Raw genomic sequence first — 18,555 nt, 5'->3', positions numbered from 1 at the left:
GGCTGCGCCATACTGGGCGACATCACGGTCCTTGATCTAGTATTATCCATGAGGGTTTTAGTGGACTGCTCTTGGTCTGGCCTGTCACCTAGGACCTGTCTGCCTTGGGAGACCCTAACAGGGGCGTAATGCCCCCGACAACATAGCTCCTAGGATCATTCAAGCACACAAACCCCTCCACCACAATAACGTGGCAGTTCTAGGAGGGGAGCTCTGCTCCGTTACAGCCAATTTATACACTCACCGGCCACTTTAATAGGAACTTCTTGTTGATTCTAAGATCCCTGTTCTTGGCTGCAGGAGTGGAACCCAATGTGTTCTTCTTTCTTCTGTTGCATGCTGAGATGCTTTTCTGCTCACCACAGTTGTTCCTAATAAAGGTGTTCCTAATAAAGTGGCTGGTGAACAAAATATCTTCAGTTTCACATTACAATTTAAGATCTACAGCCTCAGATGTTAGCGGCCACAGAAAATGGCAACTCACTGCTTGCCCCAGAGGATTATGGGAAGGGTGAGCCGGTACCTTTAAACGCTAATTACACTGGAGTGATCCGAGTCACTCGTCCTGCTGAATACAGGAGTTAAAACACTTCAGAAACGCTTTCAGTGAGAATTCACTCGGCTTAGAATTATAATTTAAAAAAAAAAAACCTAAAACATTTTAGTAAAATATTGACGCATGGTGCTTGTTTCTTTAAAATAATAAAATCACTTATTTTAGTGGGGGAAAAAAAAAACTTCATGTGATTAAAAAAAATAAATTAAAATAAAATTTATATTTTTAATCAAAAATATTTTATTTTTAATTGTGTGAAGTAACAAAATACTAAAATAAAGTGAAATTAAAAAATATATATAGACTTTTTTTTTAATCACGAGGTTTCTTTTCCCCAGCAAATTTCTTTCAAAACAAAGCAACATCCTGTCCGTGTTTTTTATTAAACAGTGAAACTTTCATTGTTTTTTCGCTCTTTTTTAATGTCAGTAAACTCCGGTGTGTTTCATGTGACAGCGTCTCCTACAGGACGTGGAGGTATAAATACTTCGCGAGCGTCATTGCCGTACAGTGTAGAAATCGGCCTGTAGGACAGGAAGTGAGGGTCGTCTGCTCTTCCTCTGTGGTTCGAGTCATCACCTCATTCTGAACGTTTCTCCTTCACTGAATCAGTTTTCAGGCTTTTATATCAGCCTTCCGGTACATTCCACAGGGTCACCTCTGAAACCTGTCGGTCAATTACAGTGACGTGAGCGAATCACAGGCGTCTGTGAGATGAGGGATGCAGAAGTGGGCGGATACCACATTCCTCCTTGTGTGCTACCCCGCCCCCTGGTGTCATGTGCCTCGGAGGAAGTGCGTCATGACCTTTGCCCTCTCTGATTGGTGGCTACGGGGAGAGGTGTCTGGTGGGTGGGAACCGGCCACGAATAAATTAAGGAGAAATTAGTGGGGGAAAAAGAAAAAGAGACAAAAATCTCCACAAACAATAACATGCTGTTCTGTTCCAGAATTTACTCTACAGGAAGTGCTAAAAAAAATCTGCACAGAACTGTCCTCCCCAACCTCCGTGTTATGCTTTTACAGGAAAATAATCAGTGATGGGTCAGCGTGATGAAGTGGGGTTCCTGTTAACACTGTGAAGTTGATTAATTTCTGATAAAGTGTTTTATACATTTCTCTTATAGTGCACCAAAATGCTCACCATTTATTGAATAAACAACAACACTTTTTTATCCGTTTATAGTTGCCTTTAATGTTGTAGAAATGTTGTCCATGGAATAATTTCTCGCTTGCACTGTAGCAGCTATAAACAGCTGTTCCCTCCTGAAGATGGAAGACTTCCAGCCCTCAACACCTTCTGACCAATCAGAACCCAGGATTCTGCAGCATGGAAATTTAGGATCTTGGTTTTTATTTCTCTCAGATTTGAGCTGACGTCATCATTCACAACCCTGAGGTGTGTTCTCGGTCTCTGTCCCACTCCGATTTTGTCTCCTGGGCGTCGTCTTCGTTGTCAAAACGGAGGAGGGGAAAATCGAGCTGCTGCTCCATCCAGTGAGCTACCGTCAGCAACTTCCTGTCCTGGAGGTGCTGGCCAATCAGCTGCAGACTGATGGGAAGTCCTCGGCTGGAGAGGGACGTCGGGACGGCGACGGCAGGGAGACCTGGACGGGAGAGACACACAGGTCAGGCTTTTTATTTTTTCCAAATTTGCGTTTTAATGTCATCTGTTGGTTTTGATTGAAAATGAAAATCATTGAGACAAAGATTAGAAAATAACCTCAATAAATATAAAAACATTTCCTCATTCATTAAGACATTTATCATATGTGCACAGTCCAGGCTTTGCGGTTTGATGTGACGGGTTTCTCTCTGAAATAACACCAAGAACATTTCATTAAGTAAAAAATAAAGCACTTTAGGGGCACGCTGTTACAGGAAAATAATCAACACCGTTTTATGTTCTGGTTAGCCCAGTGGAAATGATCACTTTCCTCCAACAGCATGTCCTGAAGTGTTTTCACTCACTTTTATACCACAGTAACCTGATAACGACAATCAAAGTTTGTTTTGTACAGCATTATTTTGTACTTTTTATCCTTTTATAGCTACATTTAAAATGTTATGAAACAGACACGAAGCAAGCTCGGAAGTTCTCGGATGTTCTAGCAGCTATAAACACATGTCCTTTCACCAGCCGCTCTTTATTTGGTCTCTGAGACAAAAAAAAAAAAGGCAGATTTTCATGTGACCAGGAAACCGGAAAGAAGCGTAAACTTGTCTGTCGTGAAAATGTCGGAAAATTTAAAGTTACAGCTTCGCCTCCGACACTGGAGACTCCTTCCGTAAACAAACAAACGTCAACTAAACCCTGGAAACAACTTCACGGAGCATCTAGTGTCCATCCAATTCCCTGTGAATGAGCCGTTACTATGGAAACGATAATGTATTTAAACAATAACAAGCACTGAAGGGGGGAAAAAACAAAAAACAAAACAATTGCATACCTGCCAACCTTGAAAAAATTTTATGAGTACAATTTCATGAGTACCCCCCCCGCGTCAACCTCACCCCAACCCGGCGTGCATGCGCCCCCACAGACCACAAACACACTTTCAATCCAGTTTTACTGATTGACCTTGGGAACATAGTCCAGTTTTGTAAAACATTCCTATTGATAGACTTTGGGAAACTGTTATTGATGGCTCTTGGGAACTTCCTTCCGTTTTGAAAAGCACAACAAACATTAAATACATGTGCAAATGAAATGAAATTAAACCTGAGCCGCTCTTTCAAAATAAATAACACATTAAATTAATACAGTGTGTAAAAAAGGCACTTTCAACACAAAACATGGTCTGCACAAATTTCCCATGCAATAGGTTTAGACTTTTGAATTTTTTAACATGTTGGAAGTATATTGCATTATACAGTAAAAATATTGCATTATACAGTACACTGCAGTATTTTGTAGTACGCCTTTTTCATGTGCAAACTATTGCATTTGCATTCGAAATATTGCATTTACTGCAGTAATACTGTATAAAAAAGCATTTGATACTGCAGTACCACGCAGGTTTTTTCATAAGAGGGATGACCAATTTTTGACTTCACATCATCTGCAAACATTCTAGGCTACCACTGACAGAAGTTACCGACTGCCCTTAAGATATACAACACGCTACGTTCTGTTGAGCACATCAATAAAGTGGTCCTTATCATAGTGATTCAATGAGAGCGCGAGAGGAATTGTAATCAGGTTTCGTTGGTTACCGCATCGAATATGCAACCTCGAGTGACGGCTTCGAAGTTAAATGAAGAACTAGCCTGTACTGCTGGTGTTGTAAATGCACAAAATAACGGCTAGGAAGCTCGAGTACACGTGAAACACAACCGTTTCTGTTACAAATATAAAAACGACGTCTCTAACCGACGTTTCAATCCCCGACTCGCTCTAGCCACCTGGCTGCACCGCTGCACTCAAGTCAGAGACGCGAAGGAGGAAGGGGAGGGTGTGAAGAGGGCAGAGCCACATGCTCTGGAAGAGGGGCGGGGGGATTGGGCAAAGCGTTCCATTCTGGCTTTGAGTTTTCTCACAGATCAGCGGTATCAACTTCAGCGAGAACTTGACTGAAATGCGAGTTTGGACGATATGCGTACTTTTTAATGTGAAAACGTACAGTCGTACAATGAGGTAAAAATTCGTAGCGGCTACGCAAGATGTGTACAGGTTGGCAGGTATGCAGTTGACGGTAGGAGACGGCACTGCTGGAGGGACAGAATGGTGGCAGCCGTGGCCTGAAGGTTAGAGAAGCAGCCTTGGACTCAAAGGGTTGCTGGTTCAATGCCCAGGACCGGCAGGAAGAATGTGAGGGGAGTTGAGTGAATGAAGAGCACTTTCTCCTCCCTGTGTATCACAGCTGAAGGGCCCTTGAGCAAGGCACCGGGCCCTCAACTGCTCCCCAGGCGCGTGTGTGTGTGTGTGTGTGTGTGTTTTCACTGCTCACCTGTATGTGTTCACTGCTTCAGATGGGTTAAATGCAGAGGAGAAATTTCACTGTGCTTGAGTGTACATGACTAATAAAGACTTCCTCTTCAGAAATTACTGTGAAACACTAAAGTGTGTGTGTGTGTGTGTGTGTGTGTGTGTGTGTGTGAGAGAGAGAGAGACAGAGAAACTTCTTCTTTCTAAATGAGTAACTTGTAAATCAAAACTTCAGTCATCCGTCATGTTGCTAAGCTTAACACGCAAATCAAGCACTGAGAATCTTCCTCTTTTAGTCGGAAGTTTCTTCAGTGTCTGATGTGTGTGCATGCGTGCGTGTATATTATTTACTGTACTTCCTGTGAATGAGGGATTAAACAGCGGGAACGCTGATGAAGAATTCCGGACAGTCCGACAGGACAATAGCTCGTGTTCTCCATCATCTTAAACCCCATTCCATGTTACTGATTAGCTTAGAGTTAGCGCGCACGCGTGCATATGTATGTGTGTGAACTTTATTAATACTTAGTACTGACGTCAAGTAGGTGGTTAAAGATTACCAAATTCAGAATGCTGAACTTCATACGGCGACAGACTGTTATAACCTTCCTGTTATTATTACTGAACAGAAGGAAACGATTATATTCAACTGTTCTTTATCTTTAAAAACAACCCAGCAGTGGTCTCAGGTACGCTCCGTGCACATTTAGAAGGAAATGAGCAGGCTGGCTCTTCCCAGAATCTGATACATAAAGAATCCATAAATAAACTGGAAAGCTGAAGACTAAATTGTCCACCTGGAATCCGCTTCACGCTGGACAGAGACCGTTTCAGGGATTTGACCTTGCTGTGACCTCGATCCTGATCGGATCAATTCCAAAATCTAATCCAATAAACGTTCAACCAGTTGTTCCTAGGGTCAGAGATCACGAGAATGACAATCTCCGACATAAACTGCTTGAGTGTCTCACATTACCAGGCCTTATATCGGTGTATTGCGTTTCTGGTTGAGCTTTCTTTTGTGTATTTGGACTCCGCCTCTCGTCTTTACCACCACCATTCTGTTTGTGTCTCGCATGACCATCGCCCATTTCACGTCTTACATTTTTGTCCTGTTTGCCTGCCTGTTTGTAAATAAACACTATTCCTGCAATTACATCCGTCATTCGCCTGCTCACACACACACAGAGCCATGCGCTCCTCTTCCCCCAGACACAATCAGTAATCAAGTCCGCAGTCGAGTTAACGATACGCGTTAACGCCACAAAAAAAGGCGTAACGAGCCTCGCTTAGGGGTTGATCACTAACGATTATCGAGAACGCCGATCAAAGGATCGATAAAAGGACCAAATGACTGCTGACACCGCTAAACTTAACACCTAGTTAAAGTGTCCTGGGGTGGTTTTATACCCCCTGCCCTGCGGCGCGACATAAATGATATAAAAAAAAAGCACATCATGAAGCAGTTCTGTAAACAGCTTTGGTGCGTTTATCTCAGAGTGAACTGAAGCACGCAACAAACGTTTGGTTTAATGGTGGCACACGGGCCGAGCACAAAGGGTGCCAATACTTTGTGAAAATACTGAAGATGTTTTTTTTTTTTTTTTAAATTATCCTTTGTGGGAATACTGCAAACAGACCCAATCGGCACGCAAAAATATCTTCGTGTGCAGAAATGAGAATTTCCGAGCACAGGATTGGTCGAGATGGTCATGTGATGTCCCACCTGCTAAATTGACCGGCTGAGTGAAGATGTCGTCCTGCGCGCTGCGAGTGCGATTGTCCTCCTGGATGAAGTCTGAGTAAGACATGGCGTCTCTGAGCGTGGTGGGCGTGAGGAGGACGTCCACGCCGGAGGAGAACACGCGCCGGAAATCCTCCGCGATCAGACGCCTGATCTGCTGAGCCTTCACAAAGTAGCGCTCGTAGTTCCTAAACACACGAGACGTTAACGTCACTCGGGTTAAAACGGGTAAGGTCAGAACTCCAGACTGTTACACTCTAAGGGATTAGAACTTAGAACCACAGACTGGTTCAACGTTCTAAATGTTAAACCATTTGGTTGGACCGGGGTTCTAAGTTCTAAATTACAGGAGAACAGTCTGGAGTTCTGTCCTGTAGCAGCTGTACATTTCTTGAAAAATATAAAAAGATGGCACAGGGAAGAGAACAGGAAGTCCCTCACTGTTTCAACAGGAAGTAGTTTCCCGAGAGGACCCTGCGCCGCACGACGTCGTTGAAGCCCTCGTGCCGTGTGGTGGCGTACAGCGTTTCAGTTGAGCTCTCTACTGAACTGCGGTGACCTGCAACACGACACACACACGGGATTGGTGAGGGTTCGTTATACACCTTTAATCCGTTTCTCTCTCTGACGCTTTATCCGTGCCGACTCTCACCGTACTGCAGGCCGTCAAAGCACGCCATGTTGGACGCCACCTCGCAGCAGCAGAGCACGTGGTAGCACACGATGGAGTACAGAGTGTGAGGGAGCGACACTTCACACACCCGCGCCCCCGCTCGCTCAAACATGGCTGCCACACGCGTCCACTGGGACAACGTCTCGTCCGACAGACCCGGAGCGTGGTACTCCTGCCACACACACACACACACACACACACACACACTAATCAAAATCTGACCAATCAGAATCCTGATTTCAACAGAACCGTGGAATAAATTAAAATATTACACACAGAGAATTAACGAAGGTAAAATGATGCTGTTCTTTATTAGAGAGGACGCTGTGAAGCACGTAACAGAGTTTGTGCTCCTAAAATAAAATCTGTCCCATTTAAAAGGAGGACAAATTTGAAGGCAGAGTCACACGTGTCTCCTTCACAGCATGAAGAGGTCAAAGCTGTAGATAAATCTATCGTGTTCTGTGATACATGTAGGGCGGGGCATGTGACCTGCTCGGTGAGAACCACCAGGATATAACATGCAGTTATTAACGTAACAAGTGAACGGTTACCTTCGGGACGCCCACGCAAAGATCTCCGACATCAAACTCCTGAAGGAGAGCAGCGGGAGAATCAGGAGCCGGGACCGTGGTCGAGTCTTTTACATCCAGACCCTGTAGGACATCTGCACACATCATCCACGCTCAGGAAAATATATCGAGAAAATAAAATAAAAACACGACTACTACTACTACTACTAATAATAATAATAATATTTTTATTGTCTGAAAACACTATAATGTATTTCTATCATATTTAATAGCTAATTTTTTTTTTACTTACAAAGAATTTTAAGGCAATACGTATTTGCCATTTTTTATTCAATCAATCAACAACTTTATTAGTGTCAAACTTATAGATGGCCACAAGTAGCCTACTAATTGGGGACACTAGCTATAAATAAATAAAGATCTGAAATATCTACTTCTATCTATATTCTTAAATATAAATGATAAATCTTAAATGTATAAAAATGATCCTTGATTAGAATGGAATATAAATAGATATGAAGGAAATATGAAATAAATATATACCCAAATCTATAATCTTAAGTATATCTGATAAAATCTTAATTCTATATTAAAATGGTTAAGATATATTCTCGGTAAAACTCATCAAAAATTATTATTCTTAATTATCAAATTATTTGGATCGCAATAAAAAAATTACACAAATGTTTACAATAATTTGAATAATTAATTAAGTACTGAATTGCATTAAATGTTACAAATTATTAAACATTTTATTGTATTATATTATTAAATAATTATATGTATAATGCATATTTTAAAATAATTTTAATTTATGGTAATATTTTTAAAGTGATTTTTTTATTTTTGCGTTTAAAGATTATTGTATTCATTTCGATACATTTTAAAATAATATTTAAAACAATAATTGGAGGAAAAAAAAACCCATACTTAAACTCTAATTATTAAATTATGGTCGTTTATTTGATTCATTTATTATTTTATGTTACGTAATTGTTCATTTTAGTCAGTTATTTTTGCAATCGTTTCCTCTAATCTAGTGTTGAACACAATGTTGGTATAAAATTGTCAGTCATAATAAAAGTCCAGTTAAAGATCCCGGTGTTGAATTGTGCGAAATAAAATAGCGTGTCGTACTGAGTGTGATTGCCGTGTCGTGGACGCTCCTGCTCATGATGCCGGGGACGTCCATGGAGTTAACGAGGGGGATGAGGCCGTGACGAGACAGCAGACCATAGCTGGGCTTCAGAGCCACGACGCCACACAGAGAGCCGGGGTTACGAGTGGAACCGCCTGTATCGGAGCTCAGGGCACTGACACACACACACAGAGATTCAACATCAGGGTGTGGGTTCATGTGTTCACCAGAAAGCACCACACGAGCAGTTAAGTGATTGACAGACTCACAGGAAGCTGCTCAGAGACGCCACAGCGGCTGCACTTCCTCCTGAACTCCCACCTGTAATCACCCAATCAGAGTCCGGATCTGTTCCAGGGCGGAGCGTCCGGTACGGAGCAGTGTAACTCCAGGGGTTCCTCACAGGACCAAACGCTCCATCAGTGCTGCCTGATCTGTGTGTGTGTGAGAGAGAGAGGAAAAAAAAAGTGTGTGTGTAAGAGTCAGAAGGCTCCAAAGATCTGAATCCTCTCCAGACGTTATCTGATTTATGGTCATGTTCTATGCTGTCCTGTGTTTGCTCCATTACCCCATAGCAAACTCATCCAAGTTGGTCTTCCCCATGAGCACAGCCCCCTGATCCAGTAACTTCTGTACCACTGTAGCATTAAACGGAGGAAAATAACCTAAACACAAATGCACAAGTGGTTTAGAATTTACACAGCACCATTTGTATTATTTGTTTTATAACTTTATTATACTTTTTCTTTCATCTGCTTACCTTGTAGCATGCGAGAGGCGCATGTAGTCTCTATGTTCTTTGTACAGAAGTTGTCTTTTACAGCAAAAGGAATGCCATCCAGCAGACCGAGAGGTTTACCTGATGTAGAGGATTTTACTTATTTTTTTAATAATAAAAACCTGGCCATTCATGTTGTTTTTAGAACACTGCACCTTCTCAGTTCGGTTATAATAATAATAATAATAATAATAATAACGGTAACTAGACTATTAAACTTTTCATCTCATCTCATTATCTGTAGCCGCTTTATCCTGTTCTACAGGGTCGCAGACAAGCTGGAGCCTATCCCAGCTGACTACGGGTGAAAGGCGGGGTTCACCCTGGACAAGTCGCCAGGTCATCACAGGGCTGACACATAGACACAGACAACCATTCACACTCACATTCACACCTACGCTCAATTTAGAGTCACCAGTTAACCTAACCTGCATGTCTTTGGACTGTGGGGGAAACCGGAGCACCTGGGGGAAACCCACGCGGACACGGGGAGAACATGCAAACTCCACACAGAAAGGCCCTCGCCGGCCACGTGGCTCGAACCCAGGACCTTCTTGCTGTGAGGCGACAGCGCTAACCACTACACCACCGTGCCGCCCCTATTAAACTTTTAATATTAGTAATTAAAGCATATCAGGTTAAAAAATTTTTTTGGGGTGGTGTTACACCTCCGGGCTTCCTGATTCGATCCTGAGCTCAGGTTACTGTCTCGCATTTTTCATCATGCCCATGTAGGTTTTCTCCTCGTTCTCTGGTTTCCTCCCACGTCTCTAAAACCTGCTTGGTGGATTTGCGACCCTAAAGTCTGAATATGTGTGTGTATTCCTGCCTCACACACACACACACACACACCTCTGAGCAGCCTGTCGTCCGCTTCCTGCGCCTGTTTCACTGCCAGCTCCTCTGTTACAGTGATGTAGGCGTTGAGGTGGCGTGTCTTCTTGATTCGCTGCAGACATTTTCTGCACAGCTCTGTCGCTGAGAGCTTTCCTTCCCTCAGAGCTGCACACACCTGAGGAACATCACAGCACATCATCAAAACCTTCTCAGTAATGACCTCTACTCTCTATAATATTCAGTTTATTACATTCAGTGTTGCATGACACATTACACCCCACCTTACACAGCCAAATCAGTTAGTTAAACAGCAAAATGTGACCCAAATCATTTTAGACTTCTAATAATGTATAAATCCATGATTTTAAACTATTTAGAGAGTGCAACTTCGATTTAAATCGCGTTCTGTATTACATTATTACAATATTTTTACCTTTTCATTGTGAAAATATTACAATTATTTCATTAAATCACCTCTTTTATGGATAAACCCAGCATAATTACAGAAGTCCTTCGTTATTCTGACTTCTCCCACTTCCGGTATTGCAGGCGGCCATATTGGTTTCCTCGACCTGTGTGACGTATTTGGAGTTCTGGTCTCTGATTGGTCGGAATACGTCAATCCCGGAAGTAAATTTCACTGTCCATTTTTTTCTCCCTCAAAGTTCATTCCGTGTATCTGATGCGGTGTGTGGTTTATTTTTAGACGCCTGGATTATAAATGGAGCCTTAAATATTTGCTATGTATAGTTAATTTTAAACTAATTCAATCGTTTGGAGTTGTAGTGACCCTTTTTCGCTGAGCGTCATACCAGGAGAACGACTACATATCCCAGAAGGCTTAGCGTTTCAACTGTTGTGTGATTGGTTAAAGAAAGAGGGAGGTCAAAGGTCATGTACACCAGATTGTTTGAATTTGACTTTGCGGTGAAGCTAAGTAGTTTAACCTGGTGTAGTTAGGGTGGAATAAACATGAGGCTTGGCAGCAGGCCTGCGTTCCGGAAGTTGGTGTGCGGTGTGTGTCTCAGGCTGAGCAGACATGCGGAGGGGGTGAAAACTTTCAGCACTTCTCCCAGCCTGCAGTCTGTAATGCAAGCCTGGGTTATTGATAAATATGGAGACAATAGTGTGCTCAGATTCACCAAAAACGCCGCTTTCCCCGTCATACACTATCCAAACGAGGTGATCATCAAAGTGCATGCAGCTGGACTCAATCCGCTGGATGTCAACATGAGAAGTAAGTCTGGCGATTAAAGCTGCGGTATGTAACATACTTAAAGGTGCGGTAAGTATTTTTTTTTAAGTAAGAACACTGTCATTATCACTCCTTTTTTTAAATAGTGTCGGTCAAACCTATGGTCATGAGCTTTGGGTAATGACAGAAAGAACAAGATCGCGGATACAAGTGGCTGAAATGAGTTTCCTTCGCAGGGTGGCTGGGCGCTCCCTTAGAGATAAGGTGAGAAGCACAGTCACTCGGGAGGAGCTCGGAGTAGAGCCGCTGCTCCTCCACATCGAGAGGAACCAGCTGAGGTGGCTCGGGCATCTTTTTCGGATGCCTCCTGGACGCCTCCCTGGGGAGGTTTTCCAGGCATGTCCCCCCGGGAGGAGGCCCCGGGGAAGACCCAGGACACGCTGGAGGGACTATGTCTCTCGGCTGGCCTGGGAACGCCTCGGTGTTCTTCCCGAGGAGCTGGCCGAGGTGTCTGGGGAAAGGGAAGTTTGGGCTTCCATGCTTAGACTGCTGCCTCCGCGACCCGGTCCCGGATAAGCGGAAGAAGACGAGACGAGACGGTCAAACAGCGCTTCAAGTTTTTACAAGATTTGCCCAAAAAAAAATTAGCATAAAATACCCAGTGCTTTTCACAGCAAGGTGACATTTAGCCACGCCCACAACATTCCATCAAAGGCAAAGAATGGTGACTGAAGAATGGAAACATGCCTTCTAAAGCCTCTAATGCCCCTTTTCCACCAAAGCAGTTCCAGGGCTGGTTCGGGGCCAGTGCTTATTTTGGAACCGGGTTTTCTGTTTCCACTGACAAAGAACTGGCTCTGGGGCCAGAAAAACCGGTTCCAGGCTAGCACCAACTCTCTGCTGGGCCAGAGGAAAGAACCGCTTACATCAGCGGGGGGGCGGAGTTGTTAAGACCAACAACAATAACAAGACCGCGAAAGATCACCATTTTTAAGCAACGAGAAGCAGCAGCTGTACAAACACAAAGTCATTTATTATTATTATTATTATTATTATTATTTATTATTATTATTGTTGCTGCTGCTGCTTCTGTGTTTTTGCTTCGATGTTTGCGCCAAGGTTTATGCAAACACAGCGACGTAAAGACGTATACAGCGACGTAACTGACGTATGCAGCGACGTAATGATGTGGCTTCCCTTAGCACCGCGAGCTATGGAAAAGTAAACTGGTTCTCAGCTGGCTCGCAAGTTGAACGAGTTGTGCACCAGCACTGGCCCCGAACCAGCCCTGGAACTGATTTGGTGGAAAAGGGGTATTACAGCTCATAATGGGTTCGCAACATAGTTCAAATTACGTGGGAGCCAATGGGAGCTGAGCTCCCATTCCCTCAGGCTCCCATGAAAGAAGCAAACTTAATTTTCTGTGGAAGTCTCTCAAATGCGTCATATATCACCATAATAAGCTTGAATAGCCTATATCACCATATAAATAAAACTCGTTTCATTTCCGATCACCATGCAGCCATAACTTTGTATTGAACGTGTTATTAAACCGCAACATGTACGGCTGTACTTCACCACCACACCACTATGCGCGCAAACTGAAATTTGCAGCCTGCGAAATCGAATGTGAAGTTAAGTCCGAAGAAGACTTGTCCTCTACCTCACAACAATCTTCCTTTGTTTAACTAATATATATGCGCAACACCGTGTGTGTGCGTGCATGCGCGCGCCTGTGTGTGAAAGCTGTGCACTGCAGTGCGCAAAAGTGCGCTGGTCCAGGAGAGCGAGTATGCATTGCTTTTTTTTTTAAATAGAGACCCCCATTGGGTCAAATTTATAATTCGAACCCTGGTTCGCAAATACTTCCCAAATGTTCTCAGAGCTTCACAAGTTTTTTTGGTGCGTCTCGAGTCGCCAAAAACACTATGAAAATTTTCAGTGTATGTATTAAAATCTAGTGTCGATAGTTTGTTGACGAAAACAAGCAGCAAATACTTGCAGATGGGTTTGGGACTACTTCCTGAAGCATCGCCACCAAACGCCTCATTTTCATCAATAACCCATCGCGAGCTGTAGTGTGACTGTAGCCGAAGCTCAGTTTATGTACAAAATGCTCAAGGGCACTTCAACCATTCCTGCTGGTCCAAGGAATCGAACCGGCAACCTGTTGGTCCCAAAGCTGCCTCTTTAACCTTTACAGACATGAGTCTGTTTCAAACGATGTCATCGCCCACATGCTTCCACATGTCCTTTACATTGGCGTTCATGTTAATCCACTAGAGGGCAGCACAGAGCCAAACGTTCAACATGCATGGCTATGTTGAGATGGTCGTAATCGTGATAATGTACTTTTTTAAAACTGAGACTGCGCTGTAGATGCTGTAAACATCATATAAATGTTTAAAATTTCTTATTAAACCTTTCCTCAGCAAGGTCAGCCATTTTATAATTTCTTTGTTGCGTCTTGCTTAAACTATTGTCTACATGTTTGCTGCCATGATTTCCAGTGGTGGTGCTGTTTCTCATCCGAATCTGTAAGTTTTCACAAAACGTGCACAAATATGGACAAAATGAACGCAGAGTGAAGATCAAAGGCTCCGTCTGTATACGTATACACATTGAACGTTGTGTGTTAAGCGCCTTAAGACTGGCGTGCGCTAAATAATACTTCTAGTAATGCAGCATGTCAACTACCGTTAGACTTGCACTAAGGGCGTGGCTGTGTAGCGTTTTACTCTGGCAGAAAAACCCTGACTTCATCCCAGTCCTGGTGCTTTGTCAAAGGGGGGGGGGGGAAGCTGTGTGTTTGTTTTCTATGACGACAATATCTTTACAGCATATCACCACTTTAACTTCTGTTACATGATTGACCTTTTTTTATTTTATTTTTTATTATCTATTTGTTAGTCTCAGGATGGACGGAGACATTCATAAGCTTCTTTTCCGTTTTCCTGGTTACCTAGGTGACCAGTCCTGCCCATATGATTAGTTGGTTGCCTGAAAAGGACTGAGCAACTGAAAAAAGGCGGCGCACTCAGTAAAAAAAAAAATGCCATGTTTGCGTGCATTCTAATGCTTTTTGTTTATAGGGTGCCATTACTTTAGTTCTAGTCTCATTGGACAGAATTTATGGGTTTGTTGCGTCTCGTACAGTGTATCGAGAAATAATGTGATAAGACTTTGAAATGACTCAGTCGAAAATTGTGACTTGTTCCTTTAAAGCTTGTTCCATGATTAAACTGTGTCCTGTGTGGTGACTCTACCAGGAGGTTATGGTGCCGCCACTCTGGCCATGAAGCGCGACCCTCTGAACATTAACAAGGTGGGCAGTGAGTTTCCGCTGATCCTGGGCCGTGACGTCTCGGGGGTGATCATGGAGTGCGGCCTGGACGTGGGTTACTTCAAACCAGGAGATGAGGTAACGCAGAAACCCAGCATCTGTGATGGTATGAGGGGGCATTAGTGCACATGACACGGGGGGCTTGTACATCTGGGAAGGTCTCATTAATGCTGAATGATATACAGTGGGGCAAAAAAAGTATTTAGTCAGTCACCAATTGTGCAAGTTTTCCCACTTAAAAAGATGAGAGGCCTGTAATTTTCATCATAGGTACACTTCAACTATGAGAGACAGAATGGGGGGAAAGAATCCAGGAAATCACATTTGTCTGATTTTTAAAGAATTTATTTGCAAATTATGGTGGAAAATAAGTATTTGGTCAATAACAAAAGTTCATCTCAATACTTTGTTATATACCTTTTGTTGGCAATGACAGAGGTCAAACGTTTTCTGTAAGTCTTCACAAGGTTTTCACACACTGTTGCTGGTATTTTGGCCCATTCCTCCATGCAGATCTCCTCTAGAGCAGTGATGTTTTGGGGCTGTCGCTGGGCAACACGGACTTTCAACTCCCTCCAAAGATTTTCTATGGGGTTGAGATCTGGAGACTGGCTAGGCCACTCCAGGACCTTGAAATGCTTCTTACGAAGCCACTCCTTCGTTGCCCGGGCGGTGTGTTTGGGATCATTGTCATGCTGAAAGACCCAGCCACGTTTCATCTTCAATGCCCTTGCTGATGGAAGGAGGTTTTCACTCAAAATCTCATGATACATGGCCCCATTCATTCTTTCCTTTACACGGATCAGTCGTCCTGGTCCCTTTGCAGAAAAACAGCCCCAAAGCATGATGTTTCCACCCCCATGCTTCACAGTAGGTATGGTGTTCTTTGGATGCAACTCAGCATTCTTTCTCCTCCAAACACGACAAGTTGAGTTTTTACCAAAAAGTTCTATTTTGGTTTCATCTGACCATATGACATTCTCCCAATCCTCTTCTGGATCATCCAAATGCTCTCTAGCAAACTTCAGACGGGCCTGGACATGTACTGGCTTAAGCAGGGGGACACGTCTGGCACTGCAGGATTTGAGTCCCTGGTGGCGTAGTGTGTTACTGATGGTAGCCTTTGTTACTTTGGTCCCAGCTCTCTGCAGGTCATTCACTAGGTCCCCCCGTGTGGTTCTGGGATTTTTGCTCACCGTTCTTGTGATCATTTTGACCCCACGGGGTGAGATCTTGCGTGGAGCCCCAGATCGAGGGAGATTATCAGTGGTCTTGTATGTCTTCCATTTTCTAATAATTGCTCCCACAGTTGATTTCTTCACACCAAGCTGCTTACCTATTGCAGATTCAGTCTTCCCAGCCTGGTGCAGGTCTACAATTTTGTTTCTGGTGTCCTTTGACAGCTCTTTGGTCTTGGCCATAGTGGAGTTTGGAGTGTGACTGTTTGAGGTTGTGGACAGGTGTCTTTTATACTGATAACGAGTTCAAACAGGTGCCATTAATACAGGTAACGAGTGGAGGACAGAGGAGCCTCTTAAAGAAGTTGTTACAGGTCTGTGAGAGCCAGAAATCTTGCTTGTTTGTAGGTGACCAAATACTTATTTTACCGAGGAATTTACCAATTAATTCATTAAAAATCCTACAATGTGATTTCCTGGATTCTTTCCCCCCATTCTGTCTCTTAGTTGAAGTGTACCTATGATGAAAATTGCAGGCCTCTCTCATCTTTTTAAGTGGGAGAACTTGCACAATTGGTGGCTGACTAAATACTTTTTTGCCCCACTGTAAACACATTTCAGAGCAATATGCTGCCAACCAGACGACAATTTTTTCAGGGAAGGCCTTCCTTCTTTCAGCAAGACAACGCTAGACCACTTTCTGCACATATTAAGACTGCATGGCTCCATAGTAAGAGTCCGGGCGCTAAACTGGCCTGCTGTAGTCCAGACCTGTCTCCCATTTAAAACATTTGGTGCATTATGAAGTGCAAACTATAATAAAGGAGACCCTGAACTGAAATTGTATGTCAGGCAAGAATGGGACAACCTTTCACTTTCAAATCTATACTCTTGGTCTCCTCAGTTTGCAAACATTTTGAAAGTGTTGTTAAAAGTAGAGGTGATGCAACACAATGGTAAACATGCCCCTATCCCATGTTTTTTGGAAACACGGCTGTATAAGGCTAGTAGATCTGTTCATGATGCAGTCAGCAAGGCGCTGCACTTTGTCCTTCATCTCAACTCTCCTGGTAACTACGCCAGGAGTTTTGTTTCTGAACTTCCTGCTGTTCAACACAATCCTTCCAGCACTACTCCAGAATAAATTAACCCAAGACGTCAATCGGGCTTCCAGTGGCTCCCTTCAGTGATGTGTGCTGTTAAACTCCTGCAGTTTGCAGGTGACCCTGCCCTCACTGGGCGCATCTCAGAGACCAATGGATCAACTCATGGCCTGGTGCAGCCCGGAGCTCAATGCCCAGAAGACGGTAGAGTTGGTCATGGGCTTCAGGAGGAACCCATCCCTGAGGACCCATGTGATTCGCCTGTAGTCACGGTGGAGTCGTTCCGTTTCCTGGGTACCGTCATTGCTCAGGATTTAAAGTGGGAGTTAAACATCAACCTCACACCTCATTAAAAGAGCACTGCAGAGGATGGGTGTTTTAAAAGTTCAGCCAGCTGTAGTGGCTGATGGTGCACTTGAGGCTATTCTCACTTCCTCCTGGACCTTTACATCACCAGAAATGTATGATGTGTACCTTTTTAAAACCATCAGTGTTCATGTCGGTACTGTATCAGCTTATTCCAGAGTGCACTTCTCATCGTTCTCATTCTCATCGTTTGGATGCACCAACAGCACCAAATCCAATTCCTAGCACGTGCAACTTCTCGTTAATGATTCATTCATGGCTGTCCATGAGCCACGATGAAATGTTTAACATTTTGCAGTAAATTTGCCCATTTTGATTTAATTGTTGGACTGGAGAAACCGGAGAGGAAAAACCTGAACGTGTGAAAATTCGGCCCTGTAGGTAGCGTTTAGCAAATTAAGTTATTCCACAAAATCGAGTCGTACATGAGCTGATAGCCGCCGAGGTGCGTGGCACCGAGATTGAGTGGAATAACTGTTTTTAATTCTATCCACATTCACTGGGTTTTGAGAAACGGCACTTTTATTTTTTGCAAATTCGATAAATTAAAAGCTTCATACAAAATGTCCGACAAAATCATTTCTGCTTAGAATGTAAACAAACCGGCGAAATGACAGGGGCAATTTGTGAAAAATGAGAAAATTAATAATTCTTGAAAAAAAAAAAAAAGATTTTGTTGCTTTTTTTTGGGGGGGGGGAGTTTGTTTTCGAGTAGAGTTTTTATTTCATCCTCGGTTGGTTCAGCAACGCGCTCTGCCATTTTGTTTTTCTCTGCTCACGGTATATGAGCTGATATCCTAGTAGTAGAGTAGCCAATCAGAGCACACAATTACTCATTCAGTGAATGTAGATAGAATAATTTCTATACAGGCACGTGATTTGGTTATGAGAGCGAGGATCTGAAGCAGAAGTGGAGATGGTTAAACTAAAATCGCTTGAACTACAGGAAGGTTAATTTTTGTACACTGTTTTTCTTCGAATTTATCAAGAGCTCTGAACCTGAAGTTTTATAATGAGTCTTAACCCTTTGTTTGTGTGTGTGTGTGTGTCAGGTTTGGGCTGCGATTCCTCCGTGGAAGCAGGGCAGCTTGGCTGAGTTCGTCGTGCTCAGCGCTAACGAGGTAATGGACTGTTAACGAAGTGAAACACCTGAAAGAGCTGCTGTTAAATATCCTGTGTGCGT

The 18,555-nt window shown here is 43.3% G+C and overlaps 2 protein-coding genes across 3 annotated transcripts in view; one reads left to right on the top strand and one right to left on the bottom strand.

Annotated features, from left to right (window-relative positions):
* Positions 1-920: 920 nt before the first annotated feature.
* Positions 921-10,768, bottom strand: qrsl1 (glutaminyl-tRNA amidotransferase subunit QRSL1). The gene is made up of 11 exons (XM_060933278.1): positions 10,662-10,768; positions 10,203-10,362; positions 9,333-9,431; positions 9,141-9,237; positions 8,842-9,006; positions 8,572-8,747; positions 7,456-7,568; positions 6,881-7,073; positions 6,670-6,787; positions 6,211-6,416; positions 921-2,163 (listed from the first exon to the last, which is right to left on the bottom strand). Exons 1-11 carry the CDS (start codon positions 10,683-10,685, stop codon positions 1,943-1,945), a joined length of 1,572 nt encoding a protein of 523 aa, XP_060789261.1. The 5' UTR covers positions 10,686-10,768; the 3' UTR covers positions 921-1,942.
* A 95-nt stretch (positions 10,769-10,863) lies between these two features.
* Positions 10,864-18,555, top strand: part of rtn4ip1 (reticulon 4 interacting protein 1) — a 29,454-nt gene continuing 21,762 nt past the window's right edge. Inside the window, exons 1-3 of one of the 2 annotated variants that reach the window (XM_060933280.1) lie at positions 10,864-11,424; positions 14,652-14,803; positions 18,425-18,493. In XM_060933280.1, the coding sequence (XP_060789263.1) occupies positions 11,160-11,424; positions 14,652-14,803; positions 18,425-18,493 (486 nt within the window). In that variant the 5' untranslated portion in view covers positions 10,864-11,159. The remainder of the gene's footprint in view (positions 11,425-14,651; positions 14,804-18,424; positions 18,494-18,555) is intronic. The other variant, XM_060933281.1, reaches the window with a different exon arrangement.

Source organism: Neoarius graeffei, chromosome 11, assembly GCF_027579695.1.
Source record: "Neoarius graeffei isolate fNeoGra1 chromosome 11, fNeoGra1.pri, whole genome shotgun sequence".
NCBI classification, from domain to species: Eukaryota; Metazoa; Chordata; class Actinopteri; order Siluriformes; family Ariidae; genus Neoarius; species Neoarius graeffei.
The sequence above is the reverse complement of the archived record's forward strand: the minus strand, read 5'-3'. Positions and strand labels throughout refer to the sequence as shown.

What these genes read in the sequence shown, in the direction of transcription:
- qrsl1 (XM_060933278.1), bottom strand. Translation starts at nt 10,685, where the DNA reads ATGCTGGGTTTATCCATAAAAGAG. An exon ending in GGACGACAGGCTGCTCAGAG is followed by an intron (nt 9,432 to 10,202) that starts GTGTGTGTGTGT and finishes CCTCTACATCAG; the next exon opens with GTAAACCTCTCGGTCTGCTG. An exon ending in TCAGCCGGTCAATTTAGCAG is followed by an intron (nt 2,164 to 6,210) that starts GTGGGACATCAC and finishes TCTCCCGTCCAG; the next exon opens with GTCTCCCTGCCGTCGCCGTC.